The 19,177-nt window shown below is 53.5% G+C and overlaps 7 protein-coding genes across 7 annotated transcripts; 5 read left to right on the top strand and 2 right to left on the bottom strand.

The window, feature by feature from the left end:
• Positions 1-741: 741 nt before the first annotated feature.
• INS49_013926 (uncharacterized protein) lies at positions 742-1,347 on the top strand (the record flags this gene model as incomplete). Its single annotated transcript, XM_043174618.1, has 3 exons — positions 742-1,140; positions 1,205-1,213; positions 1,267-1,347. The coding sequence occupies 3 exons, from the start codon at positions 742-744 to the stop codon at positions 1,345-1,347; spliced, it is 489 nt and encodes a 162-aa protein (XP_043021563.1).
• A 33-nt stretch (positions 1,348-1,380) lies between these two features.
• On the top strand, positions 1,381-1,700 carry INS49_013925 (uncharacterized protein; the record flags this gene model as incomplete). The annotated part of the gene is made up of 2 exons (XM_043174617.1): positions 1,381-1,482; positions 1,551-1,700. 2 exons carry the CDS (start codon positions 1,381-1,383, stop codon positions 1,698-1,700), a joined length of 252 nt encoding a protein of 83 aa, XP_043021562.1.
• A 2,305-nt stretch (positions 1,701-4,005) lies between these two features.
• Positions 4,006-4,812, top strand: INS49_013924 (uncharacterized protein; the record flags this gene model as incomplete). Its single annotated transcript, XM_043174616.1, has 1 exon — positions 4,006-4,812. The coding sequence occupies one exon, from the start codon at positions 4,006-4,008 to the stop codon at positions 4,810-4,812; it is 807 nt and encodes a 268-aa protein (XP_043021561.1).
• A 1,578-nt stretch (positions 4,813-6,390) lies between these two features.
• INS49_013923 (uncharacterized protein) lies at positions 6,391-8,091 on the bottom strand (the record flags this gene model as incomplete). The annotated part of the gene is made up of 3 exons (XM_043174615.1): positions 6,391-7,235; positions 7,380-7,497; positions 7,564-8,091. The coding sequence occupies 3 exons, from the start codon at positions 8,089-8,091 to the stop codon at positions 6,391-6,393; spliced, it is 1,491 nt and encodes a 496-aa protein (XP_043021560.1).
• Positions 8,092-13,127: 5,036 nt separating this feature from the next.
• INS49_013922 (uncharacterized protein) lies at positions 13,128-13,748 on the top strand (the record flags this gene model as incomplete). The annotated part of the gene is made up of 2 exons (XM_043174614.1): positions 13,128-13,360; positions 13,442-13,748. 2 exons carry the CDS (start codon positions 13,128-13,130, stop codon positions 13,746-13,748), a joined length of 540 nt encoding a protein of 179 aa, XP_043021559.1.
• Positions 13,749-15,639: 1,891 nt separating this feature from the next.
• Positions 15,640-17,502, top strand: INS49_013921 (uncharacterized protein; the record flags this gene model as incomplete). Its single annotated transcript, XM_043174613.1, has 1 exon — positions 15,640-17,502. The coding sequence occupies one exon, from the start codon at positions 15,640-15,642 to the stop codon at positions 17,500-17,502; it is 1,863 nt and encodes a 620-aa protein (XP_043021558.1).
• Positions 17,503-17,854: 352 nt separating this feature from the next.
• INS49_013920 (uncharacterized protein) lies at positions 17,855-19,004 on the bottom strand (the record flags this gene model as incomplete). The annotated part of the gene is made up of 3 exons (XM_043174612.1): positions 17,855-17,966; positions 18,026-18,307; positions 18,373-19,004. The coding sequence occupies 3 exons, from the start codon at positions 19,002-19,004 to the stop codon at positions 17,855-17,857; spliced, it is 1,026 nt and encodes a 341-aa protein (XP_043021557.1).
• Positions 19,005-19,177: the final 173 nt, after the last annotated feature.

Here is a 19,177-nt window from a genome sequence, read left to right as displayed (position 1 = left end):
AGATCTATTATGAGCCTATCTTGCTGAGTATCGTGGCGCCTAGAGTGGTTCCCAATTGCTCCACCACTTGTCAACCGCGGACCTTGCAGTATCCTCCCCCGCCCCACAGGTTCCCCATCTGCTAAGGGCCAACATCACATTGGCCACAAGAGATAATGACCAGTCAGAAGCCCTCGATTGGTTCTATTCGTGGTCTGAGGATCAAGGTGGTAAATGGGGGCGGAGTCAGGCTGAGGATAGAGCCATGCAAATCATCACAACTTAGGCAGAATAGTCTGTGGAGAGCGACTTAGAGAGGACACATCCGAATGAGTCAAACAAATCAATAGATTCAGCCTCGTGACAGGGACAAGGCCCATGTTGCGTACAGATTTTGGGCCTGGGTAGCAAGTACAGTACATGGGGTTGGCTTCCGTTGAGTGTATGCTTTACTCATGATCACACGTTGGAGATCATGCCTTGAGTCTGACTTCAGCGGCAGTTGTGAGAGGAACGGCGGTGGACAACTAGTTATGACCATCGTCATACCATGTTAGGCATGCTCAGAGCATGTTCGATATGAGTGGCGGCAAGAAGACGATCAACACGTATAAATCTGGCCTCAGCATCTCTTCTCAGGCACGACACTGAAATTTGGCAGGTTCACCAAGCATTCAATACTCATTAGTCTCATTCTCTTTTCGAAGCTCTAATCACTCGTTAACCCTCCTGGTAATCCCAACCCCTCTCCTCAAAACAAAAATGCATCCCACTATCATTATCGCCGCTTTCCTGGCCTCAGTTGCCACCAGCAGCCCGGTGTCCGTTACTCGATCCGAGGCAACCCTCCCCTTCACCGGCGATCTCGCTCTTCCCCAGGAGTATAACAGCACTGCTTGGGTCCCTGGAACTGTTCTCAAGGCACACGAGGTTCTGCTCTTCGGCGAGAACCGCGCCGAGGTTGTCCGCCAAGATGTCTGGACCGACCTCATCGAGCCTCAGCTGAACCAGCTCCACGCGGTTGATGAGGCCGCCACCGGCAGCATCATCTCGACCAGGGACGAGCACTGGGATAAGAAGCGAGCCTGTCAGGTCATCACGTCCGCAGTTACGGACAAGACTGAGAACTTTGTCGACTGGGATGTGCAGATGTCCCCTGTTGTGAGTCTCACCAAAACGGCTGAGCTGTTGAGTCAAGTACTAGGCTAACATCCGGTTCTTCAAGATCCACGGTGTCGGATCTCGTACCACGGTTACCGTCACCCAGGGCTACAGTGTCACCTGTAGACCAACGGTCTTACTGCCGGCGCCGGTCTCGATTACACCTTCGTAAAAGACGTCCTCAAGGGTGCCCTGAAGATCGACTAATCGCACTCCTGGACAACCACCTACCAGGCTGCGATGGCGTACGAGGTCACGCCAGGATACTCTGGTGCAATTGTCACCAAGCCCACAGTCACGCGCCGGTCCGGCCGCATCCTCAAGGGCTGCATTGGCGCACAGGTAAGTCCTGCCATTTCCGTTTTCTCCTTCTATGTGGTGCGCTCTGATCTAATTCAGGTCTATTTCAGACCTCCCAGGGCGACTTCCAGGCAACTTCTCACCAGGAGGGCCAGCGCGGTGGTCTCACCTGGGTCCAGGGCAACATCAACCTCTGCCAGAAGCAGATTGCTGATGGTGCTCCACTTTCTCGTTGCAACGGCGGCGGTAACTTCATCTAGGTTTTTCAGATGTGACTTTATTAGTATATCTGGGAGGACGACGTATGACACTGTTCATTCGCACTCTTGCCACGGAACGAAATCTTAAGGCCTGTTTACCCCGAATTGGGGGACCTTACGTAAATGGTTAAGTCTATCAGTTGACGAGTATATAACCTCACATTGTAATGTAATCCTTGCAAACAATCACATGGAATAAGCGGATGAGTGATGATGTTGGTTGAAATTGGTGACGGTTAGGTCACGCTGTGCTGGGCCCTCAGTCAAAAGAATCTATTCAATGAGAATAGAAGATGAATGAAGAGGTTGATTCTCTTTTCAAAAGTTATTCCATGTAATAGCTCATCAAGGCGATAAGTCTGCATATAAAATAGGTCCAAACTTTCCAGCCGCCTGTGGCATTGAATTAACGCCGCTTCACGGCAAAAAGAAACCCAATTTCAACAGATATCTTATTGTAATCTCAGACGCCAAGGTCATACTGTAGATCCTAGTACGTGTCTTGCACTACTTTCTACTCAATTTCAACGTTGATTTCAACCGATAATTTGCTCTGGGTGAGCCCGACTGAAGTGGATCTTCAATTCATGCCAGTTTGCAAACCACTCCTCACAGCCGATGCAGGACCAGAGCTCACCTGGGTGTGCCCTGAGCATGTGAGTACATAGGTCCAGTAAGGATCCCAGACTGGTGTTGGGGTTACATTGCGTACACTGGTACTGAAGGGATGAATGTTGTGGAAGATGCGCTTGGACATTCGCAAAGAACTTACGGCAAGCTGGGCAAAATCCTATTTCCTTTGTCTTGAAAGAAACAGCCTTTCTCCCCTCGGCTCTCTCCTCCCTGTCAGAGCGCTGCGATGGGGGAGCGTCTGGCTTTCCGCTGCCGGAACATGAGGTACCGAAGGCAAAACTGACCTTTGGGCTGTGTGAAAGAACGGCCATCAGCCATAACTTTTGGCTCGAGATAGTGACCGTTGTAGCCAATCATCCTGTTGAGTATTTATTTTACTGCAATGAATTTGAGTTTGGGTCAAGTGTAGAAAAGTTGTGCGTGTGATCGATGCTTTTGCAGATGTCCATGATACCTCCGCACTCTGCATCGGACGCTTCCTACCTATATAGTTCGCCAAAGGCCACACGCGTTGTTGCAAATGTAACGTGCATTAAACAAGCATGAAATTTAATGGCATCTGTGTAGATACAATGGATAAGAGCAACCATTTCCGAGACTAGTACACAAAGGGACAATGCAGACAGTGACAGAAGGATCCCACTACGATATATTAAAAGTCCAAACGCACGGAATCAGCACAATTGTCTTTTGTATGATTCTTCTTTGTCCCTGTAGACAATGCACTCCGCGGATGTTGTGGCCGCGCTATGATGAATCAAGTCTCTGGCCAGAGTCTACTAATGCTCACAGGTGTCTGTTTGGGGCTACATGCAGCTCAGTAACCGCTCGATTACCGAGCCTACTTGACTTTGTCGATAGACCGTATTCAAATTTTGTGTCACGTAGGACTGAAGTCCCAGAATCAATCACTCGTGATGTCACAGAAGTCAGATGGCTCATGATGATTTGTATACTGTAGACAACGAGAAGCAACCCTTTGAGAGGCATATGAGAAATTTCTGAACAAATACGTCTTGCACAGATGAATATAAATTCAAGCGTGTATGGCCGTTGGCCCTGCTCACACAATAGTTTGAAGTCGGTGTAAGACATGGGCGCGAGCTTCATAAGTCCTTCCTGTGACGGTACGGCTTATAGACTGCTGGGTGTATTTCCAAGGGATTGGAAATTACTGGTCTTTTGGCCGAGCGGCCCATTATGCCAGCAGTTAATAGAATCGTCTCACTTCCAACGTTGCTCAGGTGTAGCAGACCTGAGTCAATGGAGTTAGGAGGGAAAAGCTTCAGTTGGTTAACCAAAAAGCCTAATGACTTGACGAGATCAGTACAGCGCTGTCGCAATATTCTAATGCTCCCCTTCATTGAGGTAACAAGTTTAGTAATTGAGGGAGGTCTTTCCAACCCGGTATTGACCTACCCGCATGTCCGTCTCATGTGCACTGCATGATGAAGCGTAAGCGCTAGACTTTACTAAGCAGGTGCTGTACACCGTTTCGAATTCTCACGTCAGCGATATTCGGATCATTGTTGTGTAGTTGTCGCACTCGTGTCCTGGTGTCTGTGCGATTTCTTCCCCTCTTTTTCTAAGTGAGCGCATACGCACTAATGCCATCTTCTTCATAGACCTCAAACCTCTAGACGCTCAAATCACAAGGTTTACACCAACCACAATGACAAACCCAACAAACTTGCCATCTCGTTATGAGATCCGCAAGCTCGCCCCAGAGCACTCACAATGGGCCGGCGCCATCGTCTGCCACAGTAACCTGTTCCACAGCACCATCTTTCCCCATGTCTATCCGGAAGGCAAAGGCGCCCGCTTCAACAACATGATGAGAGAGGTCCCCCACCTCGTCGATCACCAGATCGCCTCGGGCCTGTCCCTCGGCGTGTTCGACACCGAGTACCAGTACAAGAAAGCTGAATCCGCCTCGACCAACGGCAAATTTTACTGGGATCCCGAAAATAACGAGTATTCGGGGGAGGAGCTCCTCGAAGCGATGGACTTCCCCCTCGTCAGCGTCGCTCTTTCCTACGACGGGGTTGACCCGCTGGACCCGGCCCCCATAGGGAAGTTGGTCGAGACCCTTCCTGTCTTCGGAACTATATACCACGAGCTTGATGTGCTGGACCCCCGCCCCATAGACAGCTGGAAGCCGGCGAAGCAGCGGGGGGAGATCCTCATGCGCAACGCGACGAGCACGAGGCATGAGTATGAGGGCAAGGGGATCATGGCTGCTCTTGCTAGGTATCTCCAGCGAGACGCCGCGGCGAAGGGGTACAAGGCAATCAACATCGAATGTCTGAACGACGCTGTGACGCATGTTTGGGCGGAGCCTCCCAGTCCTTTCAGGGGGGAGATCATCGCTAGTTTCATGTCTGATGAGTATGAGGAAGACCAGGACGGGAAGAAGGTCAAGACAATGGCCCCTTCGAAGCAGCTGGTCACCAGGGTCTGGACGACTCTTTCCGACTGATAGTCTAAGAGTGTACCATACCTCCCCTGGGCAATGGCGCGTACCTCGAGCAGCGTCTTGGCGACGGTTTGGCAGAGTCTCGATTACGGAGCAACTGCATTCAGTCATTTGGGTGAAAGTGCAGTGGGCACACCATGTCCCTTTGGAAGAATAGGAGACCACGATTCACTTTGTGCAGATCGAGAAAGAGCAAATAGACACTGGTTCATTAGAATGAGAACTGCAGCCAAGATCTAGCTCAGCGAGAGGCCAGAACAACTGGCTCTGCGGAAGGGGCCTACAGGAAATTCATTTTTTAGACGTACATGCGCCTTCAAGTTACCCACCGTACTCCCATTCAATGCGAAAATTATAGCGACTTCACCAGGCCACACCTTCCCGCTCCCTTTAGCATTCCTTTTGGGTCGGTGCTTCCCGTGTTGAAACCCATTTTGCCTCCTCCAGCACCTTGAAGCACCTGGGTTTTCACTTTGTACCCCAACGTCTCGATACCTCTATCTGCATGGGCCTGAATCTTCCAACACTTACCTGACGCCAGGCGACGACGTCTGCCCCACCTCACCATGTCATTTCTAGTCAAGATATCCGTAATTTTCATGATAATGGGATGCATACTGGCCTGCAGCCACCGGCTCCAGCCCTCCGGCCCTCATATCAAGTTTGAACGGGTACAGAATGCACCTTCTGATTCAGCTGGAGCCTCCTCGAACCCGACTGAACAACTCCATGGCATCGAAAAGAATACTCCAGAGTCATACACTCTGACCGGGTGGCAAGACTTCGAAGCCCAACATCCCTTAGGACCGTTCATTGCTGTCTCTAGAAGTCATGACTCTCTCCTCGTCAACAAGGACCAGCCGCAACAGACACCGTCGATCTTGTCCCGCTCGGATGGGCAGTCTCCGTCCAGGAAAACGGACCCAACCGAAGATGCCATGTTCTATGGAGCTCAAGAGGTCAGTATTCTCAAGTCTCCCGGAGCGTCAACCATGGTTGTGTTGACTGATTTGATGATAAGCAGCAGAAGACAATGCATGACGAACTACAAGACTCGACGACGCTGAACTCTCGGAGAGGCTGGAAAAAAGGGCCGACGTCTCAGGAAGAAGCTGATGCAATAGCATGGTTTACCCTGAGCATCTTTTTCATATTCTGTCTTTGGGGTGGGATTGTTTACTGGATCCAGAGATTGTGATTCCCAATGTAGGAATTGGATTGCCGGACGATTGCGTACCTCACTGTTACAATCACACCTGAACTGTGGCTACTATACTTCGGTAGACAATACCAGTCAATACATCATCCCTAAGCCGCAGACAGCGCGTCTATGAGGTGTGCTATACAAATCATTCTACTCTGCAGTAAGTGGGGATGATGCAGCGTCTTGGAAAATTTAGATGCACCACTTGAGCACAGAAAGAGTGTCTACTCAAGACCTCAAATGAGCTACTCGCCACGCGAGAATGGAAGCAACGTTTCTGACATTCGTGACAACCGACCATGTGTAAGCTATATGTCCCAAGCCTGAAGATTGGAGTTTGGGCCAGGCGAGTACCAACACACAGCATGCGTCCGAGTTCATGTCAGTGGCGTAGTCCAATCAACCCCCTGCCCAAGGCCGTCTTCGACACCAACCCTCCCAAGTAGCACCTCGAGCAGCCTAAATGCAGCACTGGGGTTATACTCCGGCAACTCATGACCCGCCCCAGCAACACCCACAAACACAACACCCCTCTCGTAAGCCCACGTGCCCATCTCTCCGGCCTGTCCGGTAAGACTAGCATTGCCCGTCGAAGACGGCACGACGAACGTCTGCGTCGGCTCGGCGCTGAAGCCGGTCGCCCCGCGCCAGGTCACGTTCTGCAGGGCAAACAGGGTGCCCACGGAGGGGATCAGCATATCGAGGGCGCCGTTCAGGACCAGGTTCAGAGGAACGCCGTCGAACACGGCCGGGAGCGCGCCGAAGGACGCGGGTGGGGCCAGGTCGCCGCCGTTCCCCGGGCCGCCGGTTGCGCTGTCGTTAACGAAGACGGACCGCGGGCCGCAGGTGGAGTAGGAGACTTCCGGGGCGTGCATTGCGCGCTGGACCTCGGTCTGGTTGAAGTAGCCCCCCAGGCCTGTGTTGGCGGCATCGAACGTGTCCAATGGGTCGTAGAGGCTTGGGCAGGTATCGGTAACGTGGTAGACGTTGAAGCAGGGATTGATCAGAGTAGCGGCCTCGGTGACGTAGGTACGGAAGGGGGAGGATCCCTCGTCTATATCCGGCCGGGTTGGCATAGGGCCCGTGGTGGGGAATTTGAAATATGTGTCGAAGAATGAAGTATAATTGTACTGTTCTTGGTGGACTGTGCGAATCTCATCTTTGAATGAAGAGTTGAGCCGCAGGAATGCTTGGTTGTTCTCGACAAAGTCGAGCATGGGGACTGGTGCCTGGTCAGCTCATTTGTACCCCGAAGAAGACGGATCCTTGACATTGGAGGATGGTAGAAGTTTGGGAACCTCCTCATCCAGGGGAGATCAGGCTAGCGAGCGTCTGATTGAGAGATTGGATAAGCTAGAGTGCTTACTTTCAACCAACGCTACATCTGGGCTTATGGCTGGATCAATGAGCATAGTTCCTTGGACATTAAAGTATTCCGTGTCGTTGGCATCCAGCATTGCCTTGGCAATGTAAGGAATGTATTTCTGATGCGAATATCATCAGCACTCTGCAGAAATGGTGGTGGGAGATTCATTTCCTGTTTAACCCACGCCAGCATAGCTTTCTCCTGTCATGTACACTTCCCGATTCGTCAAATTGAACGTGTCGACGAAGTTCTTCCAAAAGCCCAGAAACTGATCGGCAGTGTCATCCGAGCCGTAAGCAGTGGGTTCGCCTTGAGAAAACCCAGCGCCCACGGGCTGGTCGATCCAGACCATGTTCGTGAGCTTGGTCCACGCCCAGGGGTTCGCGACCGGCTGCGTTGTGCCAGCCTGCCATAGGAAGTTGCCGTTCTCCTGGAGCAACCCAATCAGACTCGAGCATCCCGGCCCGCCATTCAGCCAGATGGTGATGTCGTTGCTTGCTGCAGGGTTCTCTGAAGGCGAGAACCAGAAGTACAATTTCTGCGTGTCATTGGGATTGGAAGACACAGGAAGCAGGCCACCGTAAGACTCGCCTATGTCAAATGGGACGTACGGGAAGTTGTTGCGGTCGATGACAAACTCCTCGGACCTCTTGTTGAGGTGCGAAGAGGCCCCACAGAGTCCGAACAACAGGACTAGGTTATAAAAATACATGATGAGCCGTCTTAAAGAGATGTGGTTTCCAGAAACGACAGAAGAGCAAAAGATCGTCTCCCCTAGGGATGGAGCTCGGTTAGAAGTCGAGCAGCGGAAGAGAGTACTGGGAATAGGAGGTCTACGTGAAGCTGCTTCCTCAAAAGGTGTTTGCTTGAGCGATGAGGCGGGGAAAGACCGATAGGGTCAATTTCCGAGCCGAAGCAAGATTCACACCCTATCCTTGCATGTACAGCAAACGGTAGCACAGCATATGCATTGCGCGATGCGAACGAGCTCCAGCGTACAGTATGACCGGCCCCTCATCTATTGTCCGACTCGCCAAAGGTGAGCCAATCTATTCAGGGTTTCCTGCCCACTCTTGGCCGGTGGGATCTGCGCGAGCATTCTCCTGAACAACTTGAAATGCAATGGACAAATGATCCAAAATGACTTTGCTTTAAGACTGCTTTCCTTGTTTGAACAGAACACCATTCCGGGATGGTTTGTTACAGAATATTATACAATGGTAAGTGAGGTGATAATGCCAGAGGGTGCATGTGGTCGCCGTGGCTAAATGGCAAGCCGATGCTCATACTGCACATCAAGTCGGCAGTCTTGTTCACCCAAAGTAACCGCATTCCGAAACCAACCTCGCCGTTTTGATTCCAGAATGCAGTATGTTCTGTGCTCCCCAGCTGTTTCTGGTTTGCTAAACCTCGAGTAACCTCTCTGAGGCGGATCAGCTATCTCACAATAAGCCAGAGTCTGGGGCAGCCGAGATGTAGGACTTCTCCTGTGTGCTGTCAAGTGCTGGTTTATGATTTATCTCCCACTCAGACACGCCGTCATTTGAGTGTAGCAGGTACAGTGACAGGTTTGAATGACTTGGGTCTTTCGGAGCCAGCTTGTACTGAAGAGCAGAGTGTCATCATTGTCATCATAAGGAGATGCGGGCATCACCATTGCGAATCCGAAGAAAGCCTGTGTTGCGAGACATCGGTGCTACACCTTGCCATTCCACACAACACCTCTATCTTTCGTGCGGCTGGTAATCGACTCATCGGAATCGGGACGAGAAGACCATGTCCTATTTGTACGACCTAAGCAAGGTACTTTTTTGCTTGTCCAACAACGTGTACTTACCCAAGTACGTCCAGAGTAGCCGCAGACACTGTCGCGGAATGCCTGGATTCAAACGGGCCTTGCCCCCACTGCACTTGTTAACCGGACGGCTAAAAGAAGTGCAGTAATTCTGAGATCTGGATCATCTTACAGCATGTTTGGTCTCCTTCACAGACTCCACATCTCATCCGCTGCCTCCACTGAGTGCGCTGGTAGAGGTCCTTTCTCAATCGAATGGACAGTGTCTCTAGCTTGCGATATCTTGCTTGCCCCCAGGATGACTGCATCTCGTCATTCGCCATGCACAACCCAGCGAGCAGCAACGTCGTTTGGCATCAGACCTTCTGCTTTCGCCGCTACGATGAACTACTGCATAGCAGTTTGGAGGTTTCGATCCCCGAAGATACACTGAATAGCCTTTCCTAGCGGGCTTTTGTCATCAGCCCGAGCTCACTGAATTGAACATCGAGGCCAAGTGTCTCATATTATTGAGGCAGATCAGGTGGACATTCATTCGGAATTTTCCAAAGACATCTGATGCAAGAAACATAAGTAGAAAGAAGTAGGAAAAGTTATCCATGTATCTTTCACATCAAATTCTAAGTTACAGTACCGGGTTTCTCTGCCACAGCATACCATGTGTTTGCCCAAAACCCCCCCTCACCCAATCACCGTATGGAGTGCTTCCGTACTTTTCGACTTACCGAGATCTCGATCATATCCCCATTCACCTTGAGCCGAGAAGCGAGGCTCGCGGTTAATGTCAGATCGTCGTTGGAAAAACTTCAGCTTTGTCGACAGGGCTGAAGAAGAGTACGGAAAGGTGTTGAGATCATCAGAATCGGCCCAAGGGCCCAGCCATGTGACGTATTTACTTCGCCGCACCCGAGGATCTCGTATATTGTAGAGACAGACAATGTAAGTAGAGTGTACTCTCGGTATCCGGCGAGATTCTTGGGCTCGAATGTTCATGAGCTCAGGCAATATCGATACTTGCCGGAGGCTATCAGTGTCGTGTGGGTCCGAGAGCTGTAAGCACTCCGCTCAGAGATTGGCCATGCATTGGCGTTACCCCTTCCAAGAAAACACGCTCTGGATTCGGCTTCCGAGTGAGTGTTATCTAGTCAAGGTTCGCATGTGTGTCCTGCTTGGAGCTTCGCTGTTGTGGAGTAGAAATAGCGCCAACGACCTTGGTTTGTTTGTGTAATCCAACACACAATATCGTGCTGTGCCGTACGACTTGATAGAACACTCGTAAATGTGGACATTACCATCTTGCGAATTGAGTCAAGTCCCAATGTGGAGTTATCCTGGTCAACGGGGACGGTCATGAACAGCGAGATAAATGCGGCTTTGACTCGGTAAAGTGCACGGAGCCACGCTTCGCGTGATTGGAGATCAGTGTCCCAGTGCTGTTTTTGAGGCTGCGAAGGAGTCTGAATCAATGAAGCACCGAGATTGGCTGGCTTTCGGCACACAGAATCTAACAGTTCAGCCCATCAGAAGCCAGAGACTCAAGTCAAAGCAGTGGATTGCCTGGTCAGTCCGAGCGGGATGCTGAGAAAGTGCTTACTGTCCCGAGGTCAGCTTCAACCTGATTTGTAGGTGATCAGCACTCTGGGTGGTCCCACGCTACCCAATTACTTCTAGCCTCATCTCTCCATACGAGCTGCCAATGCAACACACAACCAGTTCGTATCCAGCCCTGGTACTGATTCTCTTTTGGGCTTGTTCGCCACAACTGCATTGCAATCACCTGTAGACAATGCAGCAACCTACAAGTCTTCGACGATTTGCAGCAGCAGTTGGGTGCGTTTGTGCGCTGCCTGAAGTAGGATAATGTGCCAATGACGAACTGGATAGAGCCAATATTCAACACAAACCACTCCGAGATATCCGTACTGTTCCTCGTGGCCGGCAGGGTTGGCCATATCCGAGGTTGAGGGCTCGTCACCCACTCTCCGCCCTCTTTGGTAGGTGGTTTCCAGTGCAGATGACCCCTAACCCTAGCTGAACACCGACCTGCTCATCGGGGCCCTGGTTGCCTCCCGGCCCGTGGCGCTGGCGGGGGCCTCCCGGTGGAGTGTGTTGTCACGGTCACCTCGCCTCACCTCAAAGACTTCGTATTCTGGGGAGAGCGCAGATACCCACTGATGCGAGCGCTGAGGCCGAGAGAACTGCCGTGGCCTCCGGTACTCTCACCTGTTGCAGCGCATCTGTCGTGGGCAACCGACTGTCTCGTCTGGTCGAGACCTGCCACAGGCTCAATCAATTGTCAACATCGACAGGTGCATGCGAAGCGACTGTTTCTGTGGAATTCTCCGACGTGCACCCCGCCAAGAACACGTCGAGTGGTAGGTGCCTGGCCAATCCTGGTGACTTACAGGTGGTGCAAAGTCGCGCACCGCGTTGCTTTTGAGTTTGATTGCGTGGTGCAGGAGGATCACAGGGTATCTCGGATCATTAAATTGCTGCTTGAGGGGTTGATTGCTTGATCACGGCTGCGAGCGATGGAGAAACGCTGGCGACATTGTTTTAATCTCCTGGTCTGAGCAGGCGCAGATGTGTGCTTGCATCGATCTTCAACGGGGCCGTCTTCGTCGAATGTTCCTCTTGGTGGCCTGCATTGTGGTGTACTTGCCTGATTGCACGGATGGAATTGTTTCGAGTCCAGTTCTGTCTGTTCGTCTGTTCACCACACCATACGCTCAAGACTGATGCAGCCCGTCGATCTCTGCGGGAAGTGTAACCCACTGGGCTGTGCGGTGATGCATGCCGTTCAGGTTGTCACCTGCCATCGATCGACTGGCTATGGTGGCACCCTCGATGACACCTCGTTGATGCCATGATACACACTCGGAGTACTCGCGTGCTTGTGAATCGCCTCGAGATCCAAAACCAGGAGCCCAGCTGCTTCAGAATGCCGAGACGCACGAGTCAAAACCTGGGGAAGGGCGAGCAAAGTCGCATCTATTTTCTAAGTGTCACATAGGGGAGCCCCTCTAATTTTGCCGCCCCCTTCCGCATCCGACACGCCCCTGCCGCTCCCATTGGCCAATCGTGCCAGCCATGAGCTTGCCGTTCCTGCATTTAATGTGGGACCCTGCATGGACATTGCAGCTGAAGGTCGACAGGGAAGGCAGGGGAGGCCAGGGGAGGCATGGCCATCCACTGGAATCTCCAGCAGCAACGTACCACACCTGCCACGCTCACGGAACCCGCTAAGCTTTTGCCGCCGCAGGAACCTTGAGGATTTGCGAGCCAGCCAGCCAGCCAGGAACCACCACCAGGCTAGGCACAACAAAGCCACACACACTTGCTCCTTCCCGAGATCCTCTGACCACCAAATTTGGCTACCCCTTCCGCTGTGGCCGTCTCCTCTCATATTGTCATTGCTTCCTCGCTGGGCGCCCGAGGCTAGTTCCTTCCATTCTTTCCACTCTTTTTCCACGCTGCGTTCTTTCCTTGCGCCCGCCGCCCTGCACAACCCAATCTTTCTTTCCTTACCTTCCCTTGACAGCCAGCCCCCTTTCGTGTTGCGAGTGGAAGTGTGGATCGTGTGGATTGCAGATTGTGGATCGTCGTGGACTGGGCCCCCTTCTAGCCTTCTCCCTACCTTCTCCGAACATTCCTTTGTTCTGACGACGACCTGCCGTGGCATATCGATCGCCCGGGGCTCCCAGAGCCGTTTGCACCATTTCAGCACATTCATTTATCGATTTACTACCCCGTTTTCGACCTCAGACCACGACTTGACTTTTGATCCTATTCGCAACATCGTCGCTGTCGCTGTCGCTCTCACCGTCATTCGGCAAGCGCTGCACCACCTCCAGTCCGCCTGCAGCCCCTGACCCGCAGCCTCGGCAATCACGCTCCTTAGTCCCAGTACTTGAACCTCCTCGAAGCGGCAGAACGCAATACAGGACGTCATCATGGAGAGACTACATTCTCGCGACATTCGGTCCCCCGCCGCTCGAGCAGCAATGGACACCACCGTGGCCACATCCTCTCCTTCCAACTTCAACAGCCTCCTGAGACGCGGCGGCAGGATGGCCCGGTCGGTGTTGACTCGCCGAAAGGACTGTATAGAGAGCGCACAGGTCAACACCTGCGAGAAGCCCTCCATGTCCACAGACTCTAAGATCGGACTCATGGCAGCAATTGGGTAGGTCCCCCACCTCCATGTGACTCGCAGTACCCCACCCGGGGCGAGACAGTCGGCTGATCGTCAGCTCATGACATACAGAGTCGTCGCTCTCATCGCCGTCATTGGCGTCTTGGTCATGCTTCACCTCCGCGCCCAACGCAACGCCAAAGCCGAATTCGCGAACGACCATCACGACGCCTCCGACTACGGACTCGACGAGATCCCCAGCAAGCAGGGAGGCAAGAGCGGCCATCTGAAACAACCACCTTCTCAAGCGAACCGTCTGTCGGCACAGCAACTCGTGGAGGCGCAGAATCCATTCGGTGCGGGTGCGGAGCTGACCGACACAGACAAGGCTTCGAGCAGGGGAAGTCCGCCAAAGTATCCCGACGCAGTGAAGATGTAGGAAACAGACGAGGAGGCGATATATCACCGGGCAGTACATGGCTCGCACGTTGGCGATTATACCCCATGGGCTCTGACACCAATCACGGAGGGAGTTGTCAGCCGATTTTGCACATGGGACCTACTTCGAAAGAACCCAGCCGGGAACCCTGCTTCGAGTATTGGGAAAGACACAGCAGCGCACAATGCCGATGAGAAAGCAGTCCGTGGATTTCTTGTTCGGCTGGTGGCATCTTGCCAACGACGATGGCGCCTGAGGGTCTCGGGCGGGTCGACGTTCAACGAGAAGGAATCGGCATGTTTAAATGCATACTCCCGACCACGATATTACCGTTCAGGCCATCTGCACCATCGAATGGAATAGCTCCAACTGGGAGGAAGGCATTCGATGTTGATTGCAGAGACGGTCGAGGACATTTTCTTACAGCATCAACAGGACTACAGCAACAGAAGCTGTCGACAAGAAGGTCGACAGGTTTTACGGGCCACGATATCACGATAGGAGCATTAGTAATCGTTTACATTCTTCTGAGACAAAACAATACCAGAAATTATCATTGACTGATGCCAAGCTGCGATGCACTGGCCTCGTGGGCTGAGGGAAATTGCCCAAAAGCACTTCGTGATCCGCCCCTCACATTTCGGTTGGTGCGAGCCGCAAACCTGAACCGTCGAGGCGGAAGCTCCATGTCGAGCTAGATGAATTGGGACAACGTTGTGCGTCCAAAACGTGGTATTGGATTAGCTTTATCCAGGCTGCGTAGCCAAGCTCTCGGGGCGAGCTTGGCCGGGCTGTCGTTGCACAGGAATGGCCACAATAAGCTTCGGAGGTTTGAGACCAGCAGCGACCCAGAGCACTGGGTATCGCCCATACATCATCGGCCTGCGATTTCTCCACAAGATGTCTTGACTTTTCCACACACAAGTGGGCGCAGGTAAAGTGACTGACCACTGTGGATGGCAGTAGTCATTCCATTCCTCTCGCACGCAGGTAATACCTTATTCTAGGTCCACTGTTAGTTCCGTGGGACCTGCGAGTCCCGGCCATGAACTCTGAGGACGGAAGTGCCTGGTTTCTTCTCATCTCAGAATTGAGAGGGTGTATTTGGGCGGGGGTTTGTACTTCTGATGAGGCACTTGCGGTATGACGAAGGGGACCAGGAAAATGTTCAAGAACATCCACGCCGCTGGCTACCCGTTCGTCTTTCAGCGGATGTGACCCTGTGCCCGTTGAGCTGCTATCCACAGATGGTTTCCACGCGGGAGTAAGCTCTGTGACGGACACAATCAGCGCAGAATCGGGCTGATTTCTACAAGGTCGTGATGCATTTTCACAGTATTAATCTCGCAAGCTCTCATGCGCATTCGGGAAGGCAGGATGATGCAAGAGGGCGGCATCCAATGTCACTCCGTGGCCGGAATGGTCTCCCCCTCTGGTTAGACAGACGGACAGGGCGGACAGGAAGCATTCGTGATGTGCATTCCCATGGCTTGGCCTGCCCTGGCGATCCGGCCTTCAATAGACCGAAGACCCATGACCCATGTGGTCTCTCCCAGCAGAGTGGTCCTTCTCCCCAGAGTTCTCCGCACTGCTAGGCAGGCTAGCAAGGCCGCCGCCTGCTTGTCTGGGGGCGACCAACGTCAACCTAGGGGAAGCCCCACCGCGATTCCAATTTCCGATCTCCACCGCCACGGACTTTCACCCTCCTTGGCTGGCAATATTCCGACCAATTGACTGACGCGTGACCATGGACCAAGTCTATCCTCGGGACAGAGTGCCACGACAGGAGAGGTATATCTACAGGATGGGGGCATGAATAGTGTGTGCGACAGGCCCTGCCTCTCCCTTGGAGATGGTGAAGGTGCCTGGACAAAACACTCTTCCCGTCAAGATGCACTTCCGATGGCTGCTTAGGCAAGGCGCCCTGCCTCTCCTCTCGCTCGCAGCAACTGTCCGAGGTGCCCTGGTTGCGAACCAGACCGACTCGTACCTGCTCATCGCCAACGACAGACTGACTGCCGCCGTCAACAAGTCAACGGGATCCATCAATTACCTCTATCTCGATGGACAGAATCTCCTCGGCACAACAGCCACGTCCCCTGTCACGCCTGGTGGCTCCACAGGGAACGGCGCCAGCGGCATTGGACCATACTTGGATTGTTACTGCACTCCTAGTGGATTCTACACGCCAGGATCTCAAAATGCCAACTATACTTTGTACTCGGGTGTCGACTCTTTGAATGTCTCTTATGGAGGAATCTCCATGAGCCAGGTCTATGCTCCAACAGGTCAAGTGCTTGAGCAGTACTGGTTCCTCCGGGACGGCGAGACGGGCCTGCACATGTTCAGCCGCTTCGCCTACCACAACAAGACGAAGCCTTTGTCGGGCGTCTTCCAAGAATTCCGGACCCTCTTCAGGCCGAACACACCGCTCTGGACAGAGCTGGTCACCGATTCGGAGATCCACGGCCCTTCTCCCGTCCCGAACCCTGCAGCAGGCAACTCCTCGCTGGCATACACTGTGCAGGATGCGACCTGGTACCTCGGCAACAGGACTGCAGATCCATATGTCGAGGCGTTTTCTGACTACTTCACGAAGTACACCTTCTCGAGCGTGTGGAGGGACCAGAAAGTGCATGGCATGTTTGCAGACGGCAAGCACAGCAACGATGGGTCGACTTTCGGTTCCTGGTTCGTTATGAACACCAAGGATACCTACTTCGGAGGCCCGACCTGGTCGGATCTCGTCGTGGACGGCATCGTGTACAACTACATCGTCTCCAACCACCACGGTAACCAGGCACCCAACATCGTGGACGGGTTCGACCGGACGTTCGGCCCGTCATACTACTTCTTCAACAAGGGCGAGCCCGGGACTGAGTGGCAGGATCTGTACAACGAGGCGCTCGAGCTGGCCACTCCGGAGTGGAACGCACAATTCTACGATGACATTGCGCATCTCGTGCCCAACTACGTGCCCACTTCTGGCCGCGGCTCTTGGAAAGCCACCGTTGAGATTCCCGAGGGCGGCGAGAACCCGGTCGCGATATTGTCGGTCCCGGGCTTCGACTTCCAGGACAACAGCAATGACACCGATGCGTACCAGTACTGGGCGGACATCGATGGCGAAACGGGCGAGATCCAGATCGATCGAATCAAGGCTGGCACTTACAGGCTGACCGTGTACGCGAACGGAATCTTCGGTGACTACGTCCAGGAGGACATTGTGGTGGAGGCTGGAGAAACCACAGACAGTGGTGTTATCACTTGGGAAGCCGAATCGGCTGGCAAGGAGCTCTGGAGGATAGGCACGCCAGACAAGACCGGCGGCGAGTGGCTCCACGGCGACCACCCCGACCCAGACCACCCCCTCCACCCACCGGAGTATCGCATTTACTGGGCCGCATACGACTACCTGGACGACTTCCCTGAAGGCGTGAACTTCCACGTCGGCACCTCCGACGAAGCCAAGGACCTTAACTACGTCCACTGGTCCGTCTTTGGCGGCTACGCCAACTCTGTGCGCCCGACGCAAGTCGAGGGCGACGGCAATATAAACAATTGGACCGTGACGTTCGACGTGGACGACCAGGCCCTGGCCGGGACGACGGAGGCCGTCTTCACTATCCAGCTCGCTGGTGCCAAGTCGGCTTCCGGGAATACGGATGTCTTCAATGCGTCGCAGCCGTACGCCAACATCCCTTACACCGTGGTGATGAACGGTCACGAGTTGGAGACCTGGACGATCCCGTAAGTCAGCATAATTGGAGTCTTCTCCATTCCTTCAGTATCCTCTGCCTACTGACATGAAACCACTCCAATAGATACTGCCACTCTTCATCGTGCGCGGTTCGCAGTGGCATCACATGCTACCACGTGTCCAACAAGTGGACCTTTCCAACAACTTACTTGCATGCTGGCAAGAATATTACCAACGAGATCGTACTTAGCCTGCCTTTCAATGCTACGGACTATGAGAGCGCACTGCTGCCGAGGAGCATTTATGTACAGTATGATGCTCTGAGGTTGGAGGTCAAGTAACTTTCGGCGCAAGGCGTTTGTATATAGACCAGAAGAGAACACTGTACATGCAATGGACTGACTCCTCACGCATTGTTTACAACACCAGGATGGATGACCTCAAGCTTCGCTGCCAACTCCGACCAGAGCTGTTGCCCAACCTTCTGGCCCTCTGGGCTTCTGACAAAAGTCGATGGCCTAGGACACGTGTCAGCTACTGAACCATCATACATTTAGGATCTCGCACTCGCACTTACGTCCCGACCTTGCAGTCATCGAGGTACTGCCCGTGTGTCTCCTCGCCTCCTTCCGCTGCGTTGACGAGGATCCGCCCTCCTTCCTCCGGAGTCCTGGCCATGAGGGCCGCGAGGCAGACATAGTAGATGTGGAACAGCCAGCTGGCGTCCCTCATGATATCCGTTCTTACGAAGCCAGGGTTGAGGATGGACGTCGTTACGCGGCCCGGCTTGGACGACTTGGTGATGTGGCCGGCCAGCTCCCGGACGAGGAGCAGCTCCATCAGCTTGGAGACGTTGTACCTGCCTTTCCTCAGAATCTCTGTCCCAAGACTGACGACGGGGAAGGGGGATGGGAGACCGCTTACCTATCAGGCATCCTCGCCGCCTTCTCGTCCGCCAGCGCCTCAAATATGTTCTCACTCCTCCCCTCTGGAAAGGCCGTCATCAAGTGGACAAAGCTCCCCGTGAATGTCAAAACACACTCCTTGTTGTACTTCATGCTCGTCTCCCTCAGCTTGGGCAGCAGCAGCAACCCCAGCAGCAGCGTGCTGACCACGTTCACCGTGACCGTCGCCTCGTCCCCCTCGGCCAGTGAGAAGCCGCTCTTATACATGTACATGCCGGCATTATTGATCACCACATCCAAGCGGTCCAGCTCGGCCGCCGCCCTGGCCGCGAAGGCCTTCACGCTCGCGTGCGAGGCGAGGTCGAGCGGCCACACCTGCACAACGGCGTCGAGGTCCTCCGGGCGCCTGTCGGGGAAGGAGGACCGGATCGAGGCCGCGGCGGCTTCGCCCTTTGCGGTGCTGCGGACCGCGAGGATCACGCGTGCGGCGTCGAGGCGGACGAGGTGGCGGGCTGCTTCGAGGCCCATGCCTGTGTTGGAGCCGGTTACTATCACTGTCTGGCCCGCGAAGGACTTGGTTGGGGTCGGCAGCCTGGTGAGGAGTTGGGATTTGAGGTATTGTTTGATTCTTGGCCAGGTTATTTCTGCCATGTTGGAAGTCTGGAGTGGTGTCTTGCAAGTTCGTGCTTGTTGGAGTCTCAATTGGTAGCTATTGTCGGGTGTGTGTATCCTTTGGAATTCGTCTGTGACCCGACTTGTGCACTTTTGGGGTGCTGGTGTTGCTCTTATACACTCCTGAATGAGTCGGGACATGTATCAGACCG

This window comes from Diaporthe citri (assembly GCF_014595645.1).
Source record: "Diaporthe citri strain NFHF-8-4 chromosome Unknown scaffold_7, whole genome shotgun sequence".
Classification (NCBI taxonomy): domain Eukaryota; kingdom Fungi; phylum Ascomycota; class Sordariomycetes; order Diaporthales; family Diaporthaceae; genus Diaporthe; species Diaporthe citri.
The sequence above is the reverse complement of the archived record's forward strand: the minus strand, read 5'-3'. Positions and strand labels throughout refer to the sequence as shown.